Source organism: Osmia lignaria, chromosome 11 (genome assembly GCF_051020975.1).
Source record: "Osmia lignaria lignaria isolate PbOS001 chromosome 11, iyOsmLign1, whole genome shotgun sequence".
NCBI lineage: Eukaryota > Metazoa > Arthropoda > Insecta > Hymenoptera > Megachilidae > Osmia > Osmia lignaria.
Window position 1 is genome coordinate 4,257,206 of NC_135042.1, and position 24,065 is coordinate 4,281,270.

General features: G+C 36.2%; 1 protein-coding gene across 2 annotated transcripts in view; it reads left to right on the forward strand.

The window, feature by feature from the left end:
* The first annotated feature begins 1,365 nt into the window (after window positions 1-1,365).
* The window catches only part of LOC117603717 (uncharacterized), a 44,290-nt gene continuing 21,590 nt past the window's right edge, over window positions 1,366-24,065 (forward strand). The window contains exons 1-2 of one of the 2 annotated variants that reach the window (XM_034323129.2): window positions 1,366-1,677; window positions 23,044-23,113. Coding sequence is in view for 1 of the 2 variants with exons in the window: in XM_034323128.2 (XP_034179019.1) it covers window positions 1,587-1,677 (91 nt within the window). In the remaining variant the exon portion in view is untranslated. The remainder of the gene's footprint in view (window positions 1,678-23,043; window positions 23,114-24,065) is intronic. The other variant, XM_034323128.2, reaches the window with a different exon arrangement.

Below are 24,065 nucleotides of genomic sequence, written 5' to 3' on the forward strand. Positions count from 1 at the left end.
TAATGTTTCATCTTGCGAACGACCGACAAGGTGCAACGGACAATGATTCAAACGGCGTCAAAATTGTTCTTCGGTGCAATGTTGAATGCACATCCAGTGCGAATAAAAGTAAAAAGCAACGGAAGTTGTGAGCCTTGAAAGAAAAAATAACACGTTCAATTTTCTTTTTTGTTGAAAAAAGTGACTTACTAAAGTGACTTGAATGCATTGCAAATTATTCTCCAACAAATGATAAATCCAGTGGCCAAACTCGATTACCAAATTTCTCTTTATGAGGGCAAAAAAAGGAATTTTACACGCATGTATTGTCATCTATAATCAAACATGCAAGGACATCTTTTATGCCGAAAATGCCCCAAGCTAAATGGAAACCAGATACATGTCTGAAATACCAACTTTGTTCTAATAAAAGTACCAAGAACAATATAATCAGAAATAAATGTACGGGATGTTCTTTATAATTTAGAATTTTTCGCAACAATAAATTCAAAATGTAGAATAAAATTAATTAAAATAATGATAGAAACATTTTAATCAGGTTCCAAGTGTCCAAATATTTATGGGCGACAGTGAACGCGTACAAAATGGTACAAAATACCTTAGAGGTACAGAGAAACGGTAATATCGAAGATCAATTTCCCGTTTGAACAGATAATTTTACCTCTTGTCCTAACTAGCATAGACGATTGAGCTAACGATACCAGGAAAGTAAACGTGAAACGTTAAATCAAAGCTTAAATCTCATAGATTCAACCACAGTTCACGTCCACCGAGCTTAACAATCGATCAGTATAACTGAGGTATTGCGATTGTTAGTACCAAGTGAGCAATGATAAGTCGCGTACCAAGCAGTGTATTAAACTGGTATAACTTGTTAAGCGAACGAAACGCTATTGAACTGTCAGACGCTTCGTTTGCATACTTTCTGGAGTTTTGCTTCCAGTAAGCTGGCTAGTATCTTATCAACTAATCGACGGTTTGCTACCAATAGGAATGTTCAATTAGAATATGCATAGGTACACTGAATTAAAAGTATGTCTTTTTCAAAGAAAATATGTTTCTTTAACACATTAAATTTAATTTTTTATTTAATAATAGACTCAACTACAAAATGAAAATTATGTATTTATAATTATCTGAAATGAGAGAATTTTTGATTGGAAATTTTTTTCTTTCCATAAATTCTACTTTAATGTTATCAAACTGTTTTAGCTAAACTATTTTGGTACCGAACCCTTCAATTAGATTATTATATCTGACGACGATTCGTGGTCGCATAGTGCACTCCTGTAACGTATGAAAGAGCCGCGTAGAATCTCCCCTTCCCAGAAGAAGTGCTTCCCTGCGCACGTATAAAACCGGTGAAAGCGCCAACCGGCCCTCCAGACCATCGCATAGTACGACACCGGCAGGAGCTCTGCCGACAATCATTAGGTTAACAATTAACGATCTGTCACAGTAAATCGGTAGTTTTGATCACAACATCGAACCATTCGGTTACGTGTCATTAGTTTTCGATCGTGTTTCTTATTGTTAGTATTTTATCCTGCCATTTGTGTTTAGAGTAGCTTTAATCAAGAGTGACAATGAAGATGACAGTTGCCAAAATTCTGATCGTCGTGACTTTAATTGGAACGCAGGTGTTGGGATATCCTCCGCAAGGAAGACTCATGCCAGGTGAATAAAATGAACTTTCGAATATTTCTTTTATTTATTATTTTAATATTCAATCGATATGATACAATATTTATAATTGCAGTTATAGTTTACAATTATTATACCATTATTTTGCATCAGCAAATTTGGATCAGTTGCATAAATAATCGAAAGGCAAATCCGGTTAAGTTTACCGTCTCTAATCGTCGCAATTAACTCACCGAGAGCGTCAATCTTCGCCACCTTACTTTCTTTCTTCCTCCATCCCTTTCATCTCTTTCTTCCCGCGTTTGCCTTTATTCCAGATAATTACAGGCAGCCCTACCCTGTTTCCATTCTTCGTTGATCTTTCGCTCTCATGAAAGTAGAACACTTCCTTCTACAGATGCTAATCATGATAATCTCACAGTGCACCGTCTCTTCTGTACGTGACAGCATTAAAAATTCTTGCAATACGAATTTTTTCACAGACTTCACCTTCCAGTTTTGCCCTTAGTCGCTCTAATTTTTCTATCGAACCTTGAACTTTTGCAAATTGAATTGATTTGTTCAGCAACTTGATACAAATGAAGCAGAAAATTTATATCACTGTCCTAAGTGCTTTGTATTTACTTTATATTAGATGTGTGGCATTGATTTTATTATTCTTCAACTTATGCATAAAATACTGCCACAAAGTGTTTTTAAAAAATCACGAAGGTGACTATGAGTTTTTTCAAATGTTAGTACTCTAGTTCTTCATGATGACTTTTTCGATTCTATCTCTTCAATTTATCAAGATGAAAGTATGTGTTGCAAAACTAAAGGTCATATGCTTTCATTTGACACTTCATTTGTTGAAATAAGAGGCGTGGTTTAGAAGGAGGTTTCAGAAGAGAATTTAATATCGAGGATTAATGGTACAGTTCGATACGAACAGTCAATCAAAGTACTATTAAAAATAGTTTGGCACGCTGCAATTATAATTATTCATGATACGATTGTTTCATTTTTCAATTTCAACTTTCTACTTAATACCATGTGAAATTAATCCTTCTTCTGCATATGGAATCTAAAATGAAAATCCAAGAAAATATAGAGATTCTATGGAAGATGGATTGGGTGCACTCTATAAACGGAATGACATATTTTATTGAACATTCTCATCATTAATCGTGTCAGATTTCAATGGAGACTTATGGGTTAGTAGTAAAGCCTGAATCCTGGTAACTTGAGTTTAATTGGCCCAGTTACCATGAAACGAAGGTTAAAATTCCTTATCGGGATGTTTAGTTCATTACTCTGCGACGTGTAACTGTTTATCAATGCGTACATTGATCTTCTCATATTGTACACGGTGGTATAAAGAAGGTTGAAGCAATTATTTAAACATACAATAAAATTCTACAAACAAAAATTCTTCCATTACTTTATTGCAATTGTATTTTGAAGTAATTGCTTAGCAGGTCATCACAAAAGAATTTATACACATAACTCCATATCAAAATTTTTTTTTTATTCGATAATTGATTTATACAATTTTGTCACTTATCGGTAATTGGCTGTTTTATGAAAAATAGAACAACTGGTGTTAGGTGTTCCGTATTTCATTTTTATTTTCTTTTTAATTATAGTTTGCGATTTAATTAACCATTTCTGTTCTTAATTCAAAAATTGTAAAAAATGTCACTTGCATCCTGGAAAAAGAGATGCATTTGCATTAAGCAAAAGGTTCTGAAGTTTGCACCTTTTATTCAGTAGACTTCCGACTTACGTGTTGAAGTCTATTTTTCATTTATCAAGAATCTTATCTAGCTACCGATAACATTCGCGTGCTCAGCAGAATGCTGGCTAAGAAATCACGACTACGTAATTCAAGGAAGTTGTGCACTCTCCGTGAACGAGTTCCGTTGTTTGTTTCGCGATGTATCTCAGTCTGAGGGAATTTTTGCTTGGAAAAGTTGGATACAGGAGCAAGGGCGATGATCATTACGTGTGCACTGGGTGTTCGTACTAACGATGTACAATTTTATTCTCGATTCGTTGTAGTAGTTTAAGGATCGACGGTTTTCTTTAACACCGTGTACAGGACGTAAAAGCTGAGTGACTGGCATCGATGGAGAAACTAGCGATGATGTGGGGCAACGAAGGATAATAATATCCCCCGTAGACAGGCTAAAGTCGGGATCACGTGCGGTATGTGATTCCACGTGCTTTTGCACGTGCTAACTGCAGCCGATCAACACGGGAAAGAGAACAACTACGGGGAAAGAGAGTCACGCTTGTACGCCTTTTCCTCGTACGGGTTAATACCATCGAAGGAAAAGTGTGACCGAGTCACGTGCAACCGTCAGACACTCGACTGGATTCACGCGACCGGCTGTCCTGTCAATTAACTCAGGCGTCGTCTTCGCGATTCTTGCACACGGTTCGTTTGCAAGGCCACCTTCAAACTAGTTTCACCTGGAAGGTCAAAGCCTCGTGTTTCAAAGAAAATCATTTGAATTCGAATATTTTTCATTCTTATCTTACTAACCGGACAGAGATGTCCCATTATTTTGTCGCCTGAATGGCGTATTCTATCCTCGTGTTGCGTTATTTTGAAATATATTAGTAGTAGAATATATTATTGGGATATTTGTGAATTTTATACTAAAAGGAAACGAGGAATCTCTTCATCTCTTCAGGGACATCTCGTCAGGGGTTATTATCCTAGGGCAAGTATTAGAGGACGAAAACTGACTTTCCATATCTAATGATGATATCATAAAAATTTATAAATAGGTATACAATAATGCAAACATGATCACAATATGATCATAATATTAATGCACTTGATACTTTAAATCTGCCTTATATCGAGCGGAACATTCGCGGAAATTGTTTTTTACCGCTTCTGCTATGTAATCTAATCGAGGCGTGTGTAGCTTGTACGTCAATCCGGTAAATTACTAGCGAAATCAAGGTACGTAATTAATGCGCGGAAGTGAAGTTACAGTATGCGAACCTTCAACGCTCTAGATATGCAAATTTGCTACTACTATCATTTTACTTAAGACAGCTACATATTGCCAAGGTTATGGGTACGGTAAAGCACGGTGTAACATTGATTATTAATTTACAGGCTAGATTGGTAATTCATTACCTTTGTCGGAAACTAGCAGTATCTGCACCTAATTACCCACCTACTTTTTTTTTTCTAATAATCATTAATACTTGAAATAAACGAATGAACGTTCGTAAATTGTTCTTCCTAGTAGAAATTTCGTGGTTCGAACACGATTCTGTTTACCCAAGGGATTTTTCGAATGCGTGCCAATAGTTGATCAATTTTTATTGGCCAGTGTGTTGATTTAAACATCAACTTTCTACGATAGAGAGAATGTTATTAGTTTCGACGTGACTAGCAGATTTTACAGGGAAACGAACGCTGGTTAGGTTTTATTGTAACAGACAAGAAAGGGCCCCCAAAGGACCACGGGTATCGAATTCATTCTAGCAATTAACATCGTCAAGTAGTCGTTATTAAATTTTTTACGACAGATTTATCGTGGCTTTACATCAGGGACTAAACGCAGGTTCGTTTCGCTAATTTACCAATATATTTTTTTTTTTACCTTTCCACAGGTACACGCGAATTCTTTCTTTTACCGATCATTAGATTGTGATCGGTCCGTTAGCCGCGAGGTAACTCTGTTTTCTTCTTTCTTCCCATTTTTCCGTTGTGAAACGAGTCTGAAGAAGTTATTATTCTCAATTCCATGATAAAAAGGAGGTATATCGCGGAATTTTTATTTCCTTGATTGGATTGCATTATTTCAAACGATGTTCGAGGTTAATTAAGGAAATATTGATGAATTTTTCTTGTTGTCTCACGTGAAAGTAAGAAAAGGAATATAAATTTTGTTGAAATGTTATGAAAGAATTGTCTATGGTTAACAAATTAAGGCCTATAATTAAATTTCATCGAAACAATTCAGTAGCCTTTATTGTTCTTTTTTTCTTCACGCTTATCGAGCGATGAGACTTCAGATAGACCTGATTTTCTTTAAGCCATAAAGGCGTTAGTGATACCGTGCCTGCTTTATGCAGAATTCACGTGCAAGAGAGCGTGGTAGCCGGTGCACTGTCCGATGCACGTGACGCGAGACTCATTGCATCGGGCACGGTCACGTGCACCGGCTAAGCGGATTCCGACTTCGCGAAGCAAGGCAATATACAGATTTACCGGCGCGTTCCTCGTGTACCATGAAATATACATGAATCATACGAGACACATGTCTTGTGCCGTTTTCGTACAAACCGAGCAGGTAGTTTTGTCTGAAATTATTGGAATCTGATCGAGGGAAAGTTTTAGAGGAATTTACTGGCCGTCTGCGTATAAAACCATATATAGTGTCATCAGTGTGCTAAAACTAATTAACACTTTGACTGGCGTCAGCCATATCTGGATAATGCCTAAAATTTATGAGGAATCTGTTACTTGTTTTATGGGGCATGATATTATTTATTTACTTACGTGTTTCATTGACTTCTTATGTAAAATAGTTATTTATGAAGAGTATGTAACACGTTTTAAATGCTATTTTAATTGCATTTATTTAAAAATTTCAAAATCATTTTGTATGCTTAAATCATAATTTGTTGTGACTTAAGATAGCAATTTAAGGTTGCATGGTAGGAGAGGCTCGCATTAAGGGATAGTAAGATAATTGCAACCACATTGAATGAAATTTTTTGAACAAGATTTGCCAATGACTATAAAGGAAGAAAAGCAGATTTGTCCTGTATGGCAGGAGAAACACATTAAGGAATAATAGGATAATTACAACAATTTCGTTGCAATTATCATTTTTGTGCTTTTTACCATTAGATAACTGATTCAATGAAATTTTTTGTGACAAGATTAGCCGGTGGTTTTGAAGAAGGAAAAGTAGATTCGTATCGTATGTTACGACGGACACACATTAAGATAATTGCAACTATTCTGGTTCCATTATTATTTTTCTGCTCTTATCAAGAATGTTATAAAACTATCTTTATGGAGCATATTGGAAAATCTGCTTACGTCAATCATGCAAGATAAGCATGATAATTAATTTAGTCAGATAAATAGTATGAAAAGTAATTAATCAAATAATGAAAATAATTAATCTGATTATCTATTTTCGAGATAGAAAAGCGCATGTGTTGCTATCTAGTTAGTATAAAGCAAGAATTGCCGTATCATGCATAAATCAAGTCCGGATCTATAGCAAACAATCACTAGGATATTAAAGCTGTTTCCTTTATGCAATGAAAATAAATATGCCAACAACATACAGTATGTGGAATTCAAGCACGTTTTACCCGAGAATGTGCATATTTTTTACAGACCGGTCATTTATCTGTATTACCAGTGACTAATATTATCAGGCTGAACAGTTTTCTAGGTCAGCCTTACTGAAAGTCTAATAACCAATTACGTTTATTGACCATTTATACGAAACGTTCATCGTAATGATCGCAATAATCTGACAGAGAAATGTATGGAACAAAACTCAGTCGACATTCGATATTTAAAGAATTGTAATATTACATGTTACCTTTTTTTCCAAAATTTTACCCTAACGATCATTACCCCATTCTTTGTTTTCTCTTCAGGGTTAGGATCTATCTTGATTAGGTACGTTTTGCTTCTCTCAGTAAGCACTATAATTCCCCAATATTCTTAAATTCTTCTTTAATATCACCTTGTATATTGGAATGTGGTTCAGTTTCGTTGCCTTGAATTTAATCAGAATTGATTTATAAGGAGCACAGAGAGTGACACCTGTGATTAAAAAGAACAGGGTTCACGTTCCGGTTTCTTATATCGAGCAATTATCTAAAATGTGTATATAAACCGTGTCATTGCAATCTTGGTGATTATTGGGAACCCAGTTTGGTGTTACAATTATCTCAGACATGATAATAGCAAAGCAATAAATAACAGGATAATGTTTCTCTAATTTCTTTTTCTTACAATGTTTATTTGTAAGGAAGACATAATTTAATACTTGATTTAATTTCCAATATTTCATAATGAATCCACATTTCTCCAATTACTTCTGTATCGATTTATCATCCCTTACGGGTCGAGCCTAGAGTCATTCAAAACATAAGGAAGTAATGTCGCAATCTTTCCTTATCAGAATAAAAATTCATTAGTCCAACCTAATGACTGTTCTTAAACATTCCGCATTTCTTTGATAGGGACAAGAACTTAAAGCATCTATTGGAAAACACTGTCGGTGCGTGGTCAAAGATCAGATTTTCACATGGTCATTGAGTATAGTCCATAGAAATTCAATAGACTGAGTAAAAGTAAGTTTCTTGAAAGGAATTCGAGTTGTATAAGGGCAAAATTCATTCTTTCAGCGAGCACATGAATTTTGTATCCGCGTGAACAGCTATGTGGGTGAAACCGTGAAGTTTCGTAACGTTTTACAACTATCAAATGCTAAGTAAAATAGAAACGAGAGGACGCAGATGGACGTCGATCGACGACGAGTTTCGTTTTCCATTCTAAGAGGCGAGAATGCGCGACCAGCTGGTATAGAAAAAAAAAAAGACACTGTCGTAATATAGGTTTTACAACGATTCCCTTCAAGTGAAATTGAGAGATTACGTGCATCTCCTTGTTCGTCCTTGCACGCTTAAATGATTATGGTGTTCACTAACTTCCTGCATTTTGCCTGATGTCCATTAGCAACGGAAAAAGGTTAAAACTCGTAATTCGAAACTTTCCATAGAAAAATGGAAAGCAAGTTAGCGTTTCATTTACCTTTTACTGTTACTCAGAGCAGGAAGATGCTGTCTCTTCGTGACATAATTCGTTACATTGTAAATGAAAGTCTGTCGACCTGCTGGAAAAGAATTTTAATAGCTTTATTTCCCTTTTCCTTAATTTTACCTAATTTACATATTGCAGATTAAATTAATTAAATGAATAATTAAATGAAAAAAATCTTTATTTCAAATTCTCAAAAGTCACCATTCAATTTTTTTCTCTATTTGTAACTAATTTCCAGTTACAAAACATTGTGATGGGACCTGAATCATATACAAAATTAATTTGGCCTTGGTGGAAGACCGGATACATCGACTGATGATTAATAAGATTAACGTCAGGATAGGATATTCATTGAACTCACTGAAAATCAAAGCGTTCATTCAAACGATTATTTTTCTTTTATGATCATTTGTCAACTTGGCGTCTGCTATTGTTCCGTTATTTCGAAGCGTATCTGGTGTTAAACCTTCAACACCATTCAGAGCTGCTTTGAAACGGGTTGTATCGTAGTCAACAAGTCCTGACTCCGGGTCGAACGATCGCCACTCGTGCATGTCGAGCTTCTATATTCCAGTCATCCTTGAACGTAAAGATGCAGTCATGCTTAGCTTGGTAGGCGAACAAAGATGGAGAGACAGTGAGCAATCCCATGGGTATTTGAAAAATTCACTCCCACACTCTCCGTTATCTTTGTCGCCGATTGTTTTATTTCATCGTGTGTCGTTGTACGTACGGTAGGATTGCGACAACTTCACCTTTTAACGAATGCTCCGTCGGCACTATTATACCGTTTTTCTTTAATTAAGACGTTGAATAACGCGGGGGTCATTAGTGATCGGCATTGCGAATTAGATATACCAATAACGTAGGGTAATTCAAATTGCAATGGAATCGAATGAAATTAAAATGATCGGTATCTCTCCTTGGTCCGCCATCCAAGGATCAACAAGGGGAGATGAGTTTTTATCAAATTTGCGGGATATTGGGACAGTGAGAGGGTGAAAGAAACGGTGAGAGGTGATAAATATACAGACCACCATATGGGTGATCATAGAAAAAGTTCTACGTGTCGTTGACTGAAACGATCCCATATATTTGTGACAGACTATGAATTCGTGTATCGTGGTATGCTGACTGCTCGTACTTAATAACCTTTCACTCTCTGAGGTGAATATGAGTGGTTTTTGTACGAAGCACGCCATAAACATCAATCGGCTTTAACACGTTCGCTGTAGTTTGTACGTATACTCTATCGCTTAGGTTATTCATTAAATTTCTAACAAACTGAAGAAAAATTGTATTAGGTTGGTAAGAAATAAATGGCCGATTTAAGGACGTCTGACTTGGCCGTGTTTCTATGACAGGGGTTGTTTATCAGTGGACTGGGGATACCTGTGTAAATAGAGAATAAATTATTTTTACACGAGGCATTTTTAATTCATTACATAATCAGTATCATTATCGCTGATATGTTGAATATTGTAATAATTTAAAGAAAATAATAGGGAAATGAAGATTTAAAAATGCCTGTACCAAGTAGGTTAATGACCAAGTGAATGAATGTTCTTAATTATTATTCCAGTATTTGATTGTAGTTCTAGGTTCTATAAGAAATTATACTAACGTATTTACGCCTCTATGTGCAAATGCGATTGTTCAGGCTGCTTTTAACAGACGAACACTAAAGAAAAGTGAGGATAGAAATCTTAGAATTCATTTATACGGGTCGGTCGTGATTAAAGGATAAGATCTATGGCGGTGTTTCTAAGGTGGGTACAATGACTGGAACTGTTCTATCATGCTCTTCGTCACGAGACGAAGCGGCGGCAGATATGCATGTACAGAGTGTATCATAATATGTGGTCATGACTTTATCCAAAGATTATACATACATTCACAAATACAAGAGATCGCTAAGAAAAGACAAGCATTCCAAGCAACGTAGTTGATAAATAATCAACAGTGACAAACAGGGTCAGAATGAAAGGAACGATCTGAAAGCAAGGTATAGGCTAATCGTGGGTGCAATGGTATCCGGTAGTGATATGTTTAATAGCAATATATGGGAGCGTACTTATTTTCTGCGGTTTCACACCACCGCGTGTCACTGTTGGAATAATTTTCTCGCCGCGCAAGATCAAGGGAATCTGGTTTCTTACCCAGTAAAATGTAGTTGCAAGTGTATTCGTGTCTATCTAGACGAGTTGCAGCATTTGCATGAAACCACGATTTCTAAGTACAGGATGTATCATCATACGTGGAACGTAACTTCAATTTAATAATTTTTTTAACGAATTTAGTTTACTGTTCAATTGGTTCAATTGGTACTGTTCAGTTTAACGATGCATTCAAGTGCAGGTTCATTACCCGTTAAATTACTCACAATCCGCGACGTTTAATTTGTTTAAGTGAACGGCGATTATGACAAATTGCAACGAATGTCTGTCGTGCGTGTATTTATTTTACTGAATAATCGTTGCAATTTTTTTTTTTTTTCCACAAAAGATATTGTTCCACTGGTGTGGCAATACGTACGAAGATACAAATGAACTGTCGACACGATGATTTAGAATGCATTACGGAGTAGCAGTAAACGCACGGCTGAGCAATTACGATCATGGACTGAAATGTGGATGGTGCACCGTTACAAAATTTTCACTGCTATTCAACTCACAATGAGATCGCATGAATTATCGTCCTGTTGTTGAACGTTTAACTCTTGATTTAAAAGATTCTCTAGCTGGTGCAATTGTTACCTTTCCAATTTCAGACATTGTTGTATATTAAACGGACGATTTCGAAACGTTGAAAGTCTTACACGATTTGATGACATAAAACTATCTCAAAATTGCACTTATGCATATTAATTGAAATGAAATAAGTTTTTAGAAACATTTCTGTTTGATATTAAATTGCAATTGCAATAAAATCGTTCATCTGATATGATTGGTTCGCGCATGAGTTCATAGGACATGGTTACGAGCTCTAACATGAAAATTTATCGATTCCTCATCGCTATTATTTACCAAACTTATGGTCAATTACAAGTTCTCCTTTCAAGATTCAGTTTCACACGCCATATGGAGCTTGATTAATCGTAAATTCGAGCGTAATCGTGAAAGCGGGTAGGAAAGATTTTTATTCTGAAAACCGGAAAGTCAACGAAGGATAAGGGAAAGAGTAGGCTGAAAAGAAGGATTTGATAGGTTTGCGCGAGAACATTGGGGGTTGTAGAGTTGCTATTTTACGATACAGAGATTACTCTCTGAGATATAGACATTTTTCTGCAACTGATACAACGTTATCAGAAAATTTGTGTTAAAAATTAAAAAGGAAAGCAGTGGTAAACATGGATTAGGTAATCTTGTTTTCGAGTTACAGCTTTCAGTTTTAATTAGTTAGTTAGTTAATTCCCTGTTATCGTGAAACAAGTATAGTGTATCTATGCATAAAATATTCAAACATCTGATAAGGGGGTTACCAAGTGATAGAATGACAGCAATATTTATTTAAAAAATAAATTCTAATTTTTGTTTCTTTGAAACTGCATTTGTTTCCTTAAATAATTTTCTAGACAAATGGTTTAATTGGTTCAGTTTTCTTCCTAATTCGCATTCAACTTTCAATGCAACTGGTTCATAACGATCGCGAATCCTTTTAGTTCATCGGAGATGCCCTTTTCTCGCGACTGAGTATTCAGTTCTTCACCTTCTCTAATTTGCAAATCGACCTTCGAAATCTTCGTGCAACAATCGTGATACAGGGAAAAAGAAGGTTCAAGCGATTGTACATAGTTGGTACGACATCGTTGACAGCGTTAGGTCCGGCTTACACATGGTTTAGAATGCGATTATCCTTATTTCTGAGATGCTTCTAATTGGCTCGGAGGGTAATAACGACCAGACCGGTAACGATCTATCCTCACGTGAGGAGATGGAAACATTAAGGTGTGCATTCGCTGGTGAACAATCCACGAACACTATCTGCAAACAATGCTCATTAGACGTTCTTGAATATGCGATCGTGTCATGAGTAGTACTAAAGGTGAATGATTGATATTTTACTCATACTAATGAGACTGATGTAGAGGCACTTTTACACTGGAATTTCCAATTAACAATTGTTAAGAACAAAATAAAATAGAAGGTAATAATAAAGTCAATTATGCAGATGTGATTCATATATTATTTGCGAATTGTTTTCGTTCACCAGTGAAGACTCGCCTTTATAAGATTGCCGATCAAGGTGCAACGCGCGATGCATTTCATGCACCCAGGATGGCACGGCCTCAGGACTCCGAGAGCGTGGTGAACTTTAACACGTTGCAGTCCTTGAATCCTCGAGACTCGGATGCAGCGCGACTGCAGGGAATCGTGCAATATGATTCTCGTGACTTGATCGGCAGACCGTTGGAAAAAGTTTAACACGGTGTTGCTGTCTCTTTTTCTCAATAGTTTGTGAAACTCGCCTCGACGAAGTGTCTTCGAGATTCCACGTGATTTCTTTGATTATACAGGCGAAAAGTAGGTAATTACGTAATGACACAATCTGAATCAATTAAATTTCTCGTTCTAAGTATCGTACAAAGATAAGGTGTTTTCAAAAATTTAAGTGTGTAATAACTGTGACTGATTTTAATCTGATCTAATGTGTAATAATTATAGAGGTACAAATAACAATTGCACGTTATTTATTGATCATATTCAGATAGATATGCATACGCATGCTGGGTCACGAGACTTACGTAGGTCTTTGAAAAGTGCCTTGCACTTTTGCACGATAGACCTTGAGTCGAGCCCCTGGAATGCACTTCACCGGGCATTGTTCGCAGCTCGTGCTAAACACCGATACAAATATTCAAATCTACACATTTTCTTTTAGTTCTTGATTGTAAATAGCTATTTTCATAACTGTCAATTAACAGCTTTGTGTTGACAAAACGTGCAACTAATTGTTTGTAAAAATAACAGAATACTAATTTACTTTTTGCATTACTTTTACATAAAATCTAAATAATAAAAATGAGAAAGATAAAGTTAAAAATAAGTATTTAATGTCAGTTGCAATTATCATTACCTACTGAAATATTGAGTTTTTCTATAAATAAATTTTCTACTTTCACTGTAATTTTCCAAAGTTTGTTCAGCTTTCTTGGTTTTTCGTAGAATCATTTATTTTTTGATTCGACGTTGCTTACTCCTTTTTCATTCTTATGATCAGAAAGTGAACGCAAAAACGTTTATGCTCAAAGAATGCTCCGTTCTGGTTCAGTTAGACTGAAATCCAATGCCTCGCCAGCCAAGCGTACTTTCCTTCAATCTAAATTCTAAACTAACAAACAACATTTAGTAGCGTTACTATATAATTATATTCTTGGAAATTGATTAATTCGTACATGGTAACAGATAAAACTATTGTTAAAAACTTGTTGCACAAATATTACTGTTAAACTGAAAAAGTATCCTATGACTCATGGACAGGAGTGTACACAACACTCAAATCAATAACTAAAATCTACTTGTCACCATTCTATAACCGAGTAATTGATTTCCACGTTTCGAAATCAATCACGAATTATCGTAATATCAAATGAAATTTATTAATCCGCCGAATGAAAGTAACGATACGGTAACACCATAGGGTGCCATTTATACGATACGCCTGCTATCTCGTCCAATGGCTCGTGTTCGCCTTATGTTTTATACCGGTTTCACCTGTTTCATACAATTCTTCGACTACCAAAACAAGCTCAATAATCGTGGATGCCTGTTCAAACACCTGAAACGTGATGCGATTCCACAGAATTCGCTGGTCACGTTTGATGTCACTGAGCTCAGGTTTTTTGATTTAGCAACACACCGAGCCAGCTGCTTTTTATTCGTGAAACGCGTGCCCCATTATTTCGAAAGCAGTTGCAGTTTTCTGTGCCGATAGAACGATGCAACTTTTTCATTCTATGAGCATTCTTACAGACCCACTGTTTAGCTGGCTTCTAATAAACTTCATTGAGAAAATTTTATTATGACAGATCAGGCAAATTTTTTAATTAGAGCGCAGTTATATTAATTTTTCATTATTTTTTTATGAAATATTAATAATTTTAAGTTGCAGAGTTTGATAATTCTATCGTAACATCAGCACGATTAACTGTTTTGTTATTTGCTGCCTCAGGCCCGAAGTCATTGTAGTCTTTTGACAGAGCAAGAAGCATTCTTAGTATTATCCTACGCGGAATAGCTTCACGAATCTCGTAAAACCGATTATGTTTCGTAGTTTCGCTTAAGCGCGTCCTAAGCCTGGCATTTCATAAGCTCAACCACAGTTTGGCCAACGATCGAATTTCACCTCCATTTCTTGCCCATGGTTCTCCAAACTGTGTGTTTTAAATGAGTCATTCGTGTCTACTGGAATTTTTATTAATAATGAAACATGCATTCTGTATTCGCCATGCAATTAAAAAAATAGTAATTTTTACAATATAAGGAAAAATAAAATTTAAATAATTATTAATTATTATACTATGACAAAAATTACAGTTGCAAGTTGCAAAGTTCCAAAGTTTATGAGTATTTTTTATAAGGTCCTAGATAAATAATTGCACATTTATAGAAACGTATCTTGTAAAAAGATTTTCTTTGGTAGAAAGATCTAAAAGAGGTCAATTTCCATCATTGTTCTTTACAGAAACGCCTAAGTGGATCGACACGTGACTGATCAGACACGTGCCTCAAGTTGAGTGAAGGGTTCGAACGACAGGAAAGTCAATGATAATCATTCGTTATTTAATGTAATTTACGCGGTCGAATTCCATGACTAAGCTGCGCGTACCGTTCGTTATCGATTTCGATTGTCCGTGTAATTAGGTAGCCATGACGCACGGCTCGAAATAATTACACTCGAAAAACCGTAAGCAACGCACCTGATTTAAAAACGATCGTATCGGTATGGCTATTTACATGAACAGCCGCGCACTTCGTATCACTTTGTTACTTGACGAATAACGCACACGATCGGCGTTTAAAGTGCAATTTTAAGAAGGTCGTCGATACGATCTTCGATCGACACATGATAAATCAGCATGCAAGCGACAGGTTAAATAACCCCGTTGAATTCACTGAGTCATTCGACTTCCTAGTTTATAAATTCACCTTCAGGCAGGATACCTTTTGCATGGGACTAAATTCTAAAATTTATATTTTAGAACAAATTCAACATAATTTAACGTGTACCATATCTTTATTTCATTTAAAATTATATCCCTGTCGTTAACGTCAAAAATGATCTATTTATGTTGGAATAAACCAATAATGAAATTTTAAAGTTCACACTCATACATTTTTGTATATCATAAATGCATAATTATCAGCAATCTACCGAACACAAGCGGGAGAAATTTCATATAAGTTTCGATTAAGATGTAATTTTCTCACGCAACTTGCCTTGTAATTCCTTCACGCGTGCAATCTGCGCGGTCTAATAAGATCCTTCTAATAAGATTGTCGACAATGTTCGCGTTTCAGCGAAATAGGTACATGAGCGTACCTATCTTTATATCCAGAATGTCCAACGTCGATACGGCTCCCATATTGTCCGTGTCGTTTATCTATGTACGCCGATTAACCATTTTTTTCCTCTACCCTCTTATGAAATGGGGTAAGAAAATATATCGTTCCGTTTCAATAAAGCCAGTTCGGATTTGTCTCGCGTGTATAGCGCTTTTCACTTTGCACGATCGGTTGACGCGATTACTCCTCGGGCAACGTTTAATTCGACTACGATTTCGTTACCGGCAATATTTTATCCTTCGACGACGTATCTACGGGTTCATTCGAATCTGGATCAATGATCATTTTCTTTGGTCACTTGTGCTTCTATGAGATTTACATTCGCTTGTTCAAACTATCGCCTAAATTTTGTTTTGGAGATTACTTTTTTAATTAAAATAACGCAAAAATGATGAATATTCAGTTCATAGTAAAAAATTTAATTATAATGATTTTTGGTGAAATCTTTGGGAGTGCCTCTGATTAGTGTGCAGTGCCCAAATTACTACATACATATTACCCCCCCGTGATTTATAACTTCTGAACACGATTTGATCATTCACGATTAATCCTGAACTGTCAGATAACTTGAAGAACAGATAGCGAACACTTTCACGATTCCTGTGAAGAAAAGTCCTCTCGACCTCTGTGGACGCACATATAATGCTTCCAGATTCGTTAAATCAACTTTATTGTGCAACGAGGCACGTAACGGGAGGATTTTTCTTTTAACGAGCCAGTCGAAATCGGTTCGCGCAACCTCAGTCGCGTATACTGCCGTTTTTATGCTAACAGCCAAGATCGTTCTCACAATGTTCTATCATGTCATGCATTACCGCACATTCCTAACGAATGCTTCGTATGCTAAAGCTAATCTTTTGCTGATACAGAATACTTTATATTATTGCTAAACAAATTTTTCTACAATGATGCTTACATAATGGATTCTTAAACGTTGCACTATTTGCTTTGGCTCTATTATTCGGTGTAATAAAATTAAACCGCTAAAGTAACGAATAATTTGCTCAATTTTATGGGTAATTGTGAAATTTTAAAACTAGTGTGGTTTTTCAACAATCTGGGTTAACGGCACACTATGCATATCAATGCCTATCTAATTTCTAACACCTTATCATTCTTTACTTTGGTTATACCTTTTACCTCTAATTAAATCATTAAACATTCTTGCGATAGCTGGTGTGTTATATATTCACGGTTGTTAAATCTCTGGCCAAATTCCTTGAAATGGCAGTCACAGAGACAAAAGTCATAAGAAAATTTCTGTTGACTATGAAAAGTGTTAGGTTTGAAAAATGAAAAAATATTGCTGTTTATAAATCATATAAACACGTCACTAGCGATAATAACGCAAAGCATGTCCGATCTTGCAACATAAACAATTCTCATTTCTCATATCTGACGTTAATCCATTTTAATCCATTATCGGGAATAAAATTGGTTCTATAGAATCGCAAAGTTTTGCGGCGATCACATTGAGTAATGGATATTGTATGAAATAGAGGGCAATTAAAGGCTGGAAAAGAAACCCGGTCGAAGCGAAAGAGAAAAGTCTGTTGGAAAGCACGCGATGCGAATTACGCGAAGAATTCTTAATCCCCTTTGTCGCGATCGCGGAAACCAGATGGCTCGAGGATAAGATCCGATCTGCTTGTTCATTAACAACAATCTGTTACAGAGCCTCGATGAAAGAATTTAATTCGTTCACCTCCAACAGAGTTTATCTGTTTGTTGGAAATGTTTGACTGTCTGTACACAGATTTCAAAAAATTCTATAGGCGAAGTGTTGCGAAATAGTAGCTAAATTTTTTAATTGATTAAAGAATAGAGACGGTCTGAAGGAAATGATAAAATTTCATTTCTATCGGATGTTAAAATTCTTAAGGAAAAGGAAAAATCTTTATTGGTAGCATAAAATTGACACGGTAGGTTGTAAGCGAAATTGAACGATAATAATTCACGAAAATTTATCACGGTTGAACAATTTTGTCTAGGATTCAGACGATTACAGCAACTCCTCGAAATATTTACCATTCTAAAGCAGTTGGTGTTGGGCAAGAACGAGCCTGCGCTTTCCATTTCATATCGTCTTCGTGATTTAATTTCACGAGTGGAAGGTTCTCATTTTCAACCATCGAGATGCACTGTCTTTCGTTTGTATGCGCTGAAACGTTAATTAAACGTGGCATCATTCGTAAGTAATCAAATGCATCTTAGTAACACTTGCAAAAATCTAGACAATATGCTTATTATCATCATTTTGATGCACGAAATCCTTCCTGCTGAGAGTATGGTTTCGTAAAGTTGGCTTTCTATGGCATAAAATACAAGTCAGTGGTATGATTTTAATACCGATACTGACCTGTTGCCTATTTTCGATAATAATGATAATTCGTAGTTAACTTGAGAATGAAAACCACTGAGAGATTCTCGATTGCATAGGATCCCCTTCGGTGGATGTACAACGCGTGAACAATTACTAGAATACGAAAGACAATGTCCTGCGCAAACACGAATGCATTCGCAAACGGTGCACTCGGGTTCCCTACCGGGCAAGCGAGAATAAAAGTTTTCTACTTGACTGAATGAGTATGTGCCAATGACTCGTAGGATAATTACTTCAATTATCTGGATAACGAAAGACCGCAGACCCAAATCGAGCAGAGTTTCACTTTGATTTCGAACACCCGATTAAACAAATCCAACCTATTTCCATGCTATTATTCGCACGCTTGCTCAATCGTTCTTTAATCTACGATTAACACTCTTCCTGTTTTCCTAATTAAAAACAGGTGCACTACAGTTGCTTCTGCCTTAGATCAAGCTGACATACTAACTAACTTCAAGAAAAAATCTCTTACATTATTTAATATTTAATTTATTTAAACGAGTTATGTCTTAAAAGACATCTAAGCATAAAGCAATCTGGCACGATACATCGTGTTGCATTAAATAACGTCGGCGTTTAATAACAGACTCGGCTACCTGTAACCCCTTTGTAATGTCAGCGTTATTACAACATTCCTAGCTGCTAGCACAAAATTATTATCGATAGCCAACAATGGTCGATGCAATTAGAAGTGAACACAGGTTAGCTGGCAAACTAGAATCATACCATTTGCGATCGGATTGTTAATCTTGGACCATGTAACCTGACGGAAGTTTTCGTTGGATATAAACCATAGTGTTCGTAGAAAAGTCATTGCAACCGAGAGATAATCAAGGAAACGGAAGAGTGATAATCGATCTGGTCCACTGAGCGTAAACCGTTTTTGGAAGTACTTCTTTGATCACCTGTTACGGTTGACATTTTCTGTGTTTTCATGATTTTAGTTCGATTTTTGCTTGTTAAAAGAGACAAAAATCGAAATCGGTTTTCATCACGACATAAGCGTCGAAGAAGATTCCTCCAAGCGCTTTGATCTCTCAATCGTGATCGCGTTTTCTCGCCGACTGATTGACAACTGTATAATTAGCGGCTTGGAAGCTCGCGTTACACGTTACGTGTAACGACGCGTAATGAAACAGCTCGTTCATCTTCGCGGATTTAACGATCGCAGTGTTCTCGAATTTGAAGACACGTTTCTCGTACGAACCACTTGTCACGTTCATAAATGTCAAAGCGACTATTTCCTTTAATTCAGAAATTCAGAAATGATTCAAAGTTTCGATTCGAAGGTCTCGCAGTCTCCTTGTTAGAACAATATAAAAACCGTGGAATGTTCAAGGAAAATGAGTATTGTGATAGTGTGTAAGGTAAGAAAGTCGGGAAAGGAACTTTAGGAAAGGAATTTCAACGAGACTGGAGAAATTAAAGCAACAGTACAACCATCACAGTTTTATGTAAGATATTTTCAATTTTTTTTCAATTCTACACCATTGACGTTAATCAGATGCAAATATTTCATTTTTTATACCGTTTTAATAAGCTCAGAAGAAGTATTCGGTAACTTTCTCCGTGGTTTCTACTCGTGAAAAACGATTCATGGTTCGTAAAGTGATAGTGTATCCAATGGGTAATCGATTTGTTCGTTCGATACGATTAATCGAACTCGAGTGTACTTAAAATTAATTTATTTAAACGAACGGTAAGAAGAATTATTTATCCTACTATTTAACTCGGCTTTCTCTAATAAGTTGCAGTTTTAAAGATAATACAAGACTGATTAATTATTTTTGAATTTATCACTGATAATTAATTCAATTTACTATGTTTCTGCTCTAATTAACTCCAGTTTATGGTACAAATTAAATTATGCGAACGAGTTCCGGTCATTTGTGAGGATTAATATATTTAGAAGCGTTATTACCGCGTAACTCTTCCTTTCTAATAATCTTCTGTTGAAATCGATGGAACGTTGTATCATCCTGGGGGTCGTTCGGTGCATTTCTAAACGGATGAATGTCGTCATGTGAGGAAACAATCGGAAAATCTTAGTGTTTAATCGCGTTGCGATTCTGCGAAGGGGGGAACAGACGTGCGAAATTTCGTAATTTCGAGGCAATTGCGAAAGCTACGGAAGGCTACCGCAAAATTATTCCGCGCGGCAATATTAATCTCCGTCGAATATATATTTTCAAGGATTTGCACAACCTTGCGTTTTATGGTTAGCAATTAGTCCCTGTTGTAGACTTGTAGTCTGTAACACAACAATCGATTAAGGGTAATTAATGAATTCCTCCCCATTTTCGAAGAAAATCAAGATTTCAATTTGAAAATGATTCAGGAAGCGGTCGTTGATAATATAATCGCGTGAAAGTTAGCACGCAATTTCTTAATTCCAAAATAAATATAATTTCCAATGATAAGATTGCGTCAGATCTCGTGTCATTTATTTCCAGTTGATAGCATAATTACGATACGTCGAGGATCCAAGTCGACATATGCTCGCGTCCAATTAATATCAATCTCAAGCAAATCGCATTCGAGTCAACCGTAATTAAAACCGCATCATCTTAAACTACCCTCAGAAACACGCTTGAATTATCTCACTGATGATTCAATACATTACGAAATGTTCTAGATCGTTTAATACGCGTTGAAAACTAGTATTTAATGCGATAAGATGCCACTGAAGAAACGTGCAGAAAATTCAACCAGAACTGATTTGTAGCATTTTACAATCTTATTTACTCTCTCTATTCGTTTATAAAAAGATGAACGATATAATTGGATGATCAGTGTATTTAAGGAAGCGTACAGAAGTAGTGATTAATTTCAATTAAAATTTATAATCATACAAATCATTTCTTAGATAGAAGTAGATACTACAAAATTTTTTATTTAGTATTTGTTTCTAAAGCTTTTTACCTGCTTTAAAAAGGAGTAATAGAAAGAGGGAGGAGAATGCAACGGTGCATCAATAAAGAAATGCTCGCGTTCGAATAGCTCCGCACGTTTCCGTGGAAAATCCAGTTCTTCGAATACTTTCTACTAATAACTATTCCGTTCTCATCGTGTAACAGGTATACCTAACTAGCGATGTTTACTCGTTGATCAGCGAATCGCTGTCGGATACAGGTTGAATCACTATTGTTCTAAGCGACAACCATGACCCACCGCGCGCGCAAGATGAAATCTTTTTTCGCGGATCGCTATCGATGCCTGTTCAACAGAAGGTCGCCATTTCATAATTAACATTGTTGGATGTCGTTAAATGTATCTAAGTGTATCTATAGTATCAAAACAGGTTTCAGTACCATCGTTGGCACACAGGTTATTCAGTTCCTCAAGGAAATAAAAGAGGAAAATGACGCGATGCAATGCAGTTTTATGACTCTATTCAGTTTTATTCTCGTTTAACTGCTGATTATGGCTCTGCTGATTCTAAACTATAATACGATCGTCATTTTACCTTTGTGGGAACGAACTTTAACTACCATTTGAAGAATTTCTAATTAAATGACAATTATAAGTACTATAATTGGAGATGTGAAAAGGATATTAATCTTGTACTTTTATAATATATGTTAAGTCTACTGTACGGAGAACAATTAAATGGAGGAAAGTAGATCCTGTGATGCAATTAATGTACTCCTTGACTTTATTCTGTTGCTTAGTTGTGGATGGATGATCGCTACTCTTTGATGTGCTTGCCTGTTTTCAAAGCAACTGCCTTCTACACGATTATTGCATTAACGTTGCTTAGAATACATGCTGAGTTGAACTCGTGGGTGGCCCCGTTACTGTAAATAATTGGTTAGCAACTAAACAAACCCTCGTCTTATTCCTGATTGCAGGAATGTTTCGCAAGACAGCAAGTGCCTCATTGTTTCGGAACAAGTAACCTTTAATAATACAACGAATGCTGGCATCCTAAATTTATGTTTAATTCAAGTTTTTCGCTTTTTTCATTTTTTTTTTTTTTCAAAAAATAACCCAATCTTACGTTTAAATTTTTATTATTCGTCAATTTAAAAATTGAATTTCTTTACATTATTCCGTGAAACACGCTATTCTGCACTGTCGCATAGTGCACTACGACAAGTTCCTTTCGTGACACAGAAGATCGTCGTCTATTGCGACGGTGGTGCATACAATTCTTCAAGGTGCCGTGAGCCACGAAGCTGATCGGTCGATTCTGCATGTCCCGCGGTAACGTTTCGCTTCGATATTGCTACTTGTATATGCAAATCGCGACAGACTGGTTGGCCTGACAAAAAATCTTGCCCGGTGAAACGAGGCACAGTAACGTGCAGGATGTAATAGAGCCACCTGTCTGTCTACGTTTGGCCCGGAAAATAGGCACGAGTATCGCGGCGACAGCCACTCGCGTGGTTTATGAGAACAGTTTAGAAGGAATCGGGTCGAAATAACCGTCGGGCTTCTAACTGGCTGTCTAAGGTAACATTCCATCGTTATTAGCTCCTTTGATTAACCAATGTAGCCTTTTGCGTTAGTGGAAGTTAGTTTTTTTGAGCATCGTTCGAAGTTTGGAAAAGAATTAGGTCACCTACTAGTTCCCATAAATTCGTCAATGATACCCTGTTTTTCCTATAACTTATCTAACCACATTTCGTTGTCCGTTGCAGGTAAGGGTACACTGTTTTCTCGTAATTTTGGATGGGATTTTCTGATTGCATGGAGGTACTGGTTGAAGAGGTAGGATGTCTCCTTTAATTTACATTATTTCTTATACTTTTATCAATAATTAGCTTGGTGAACATAGGAGTATCTTGGTGAAAAAGTATATCGAATTGTGATGCACCGATGCACCGATGCACAAAACTGCATAAAATTTCAGAATATGCATTACGCGATACCATTTACATAATTTCGTTCTACATTTCCTTTCCATTATTAATTTGATTATTTTCTATTATTAATTGTTTTGGTGGTACAACTAGATCCAGTTACATAGGGTACTTTGTATGTATAATGTCAAGAAACAAAAAATTTCTCTGCTCCTAAACGAATGATAGTTATCATTTTCAAACAGCTACCGTGAAGAAGTTTACAATCTTATCCTTGTGTTGGTAGATTATAAATTACACGGCACTTCGTTGCTGTCGCGTTCGTTCCCGAAGCACGACTACCGTGCCGAAACGAGAATAACCGCGGCTCATTTCGAGACATACTTATGGATATATATAAACGATCTTTCATGCTCGTTACAAGTTTGATCGACAGCGATAATGCGCTTTAACGCGTGCTTCTGTAGGATTCTTTTAACATTGTTAGAACAATGATACCCTGGGATCCGTGTGTGTTCAATAGACATTAGGTTTTGCAATATCCTTCAGGTGCTTCTTACGAGTACGTTTTTCTTCATTGAATAGAAATATAAGCAAGCAAGAGGTTGACAAATTCAAAGAAGGATAGAGTTCAACAATTTGATCGTTAAAGTATAAATCCTTTATTTGTGGTCAAGGAATTATAAAGTGCATGTTGCAACGTGAAACGTAATCGGTGCTCAAGTTAGAAAGTGCTCCTTCAGATGCATTCGAATGAACCTTAACGCAATTGCAAAGCAAGTCGCACCATTAACATCGAAATTGTTGAAAAACGTGTCGTGAATGTAGAGGGTATTATCCGTGTAATAGCATCGAAAATT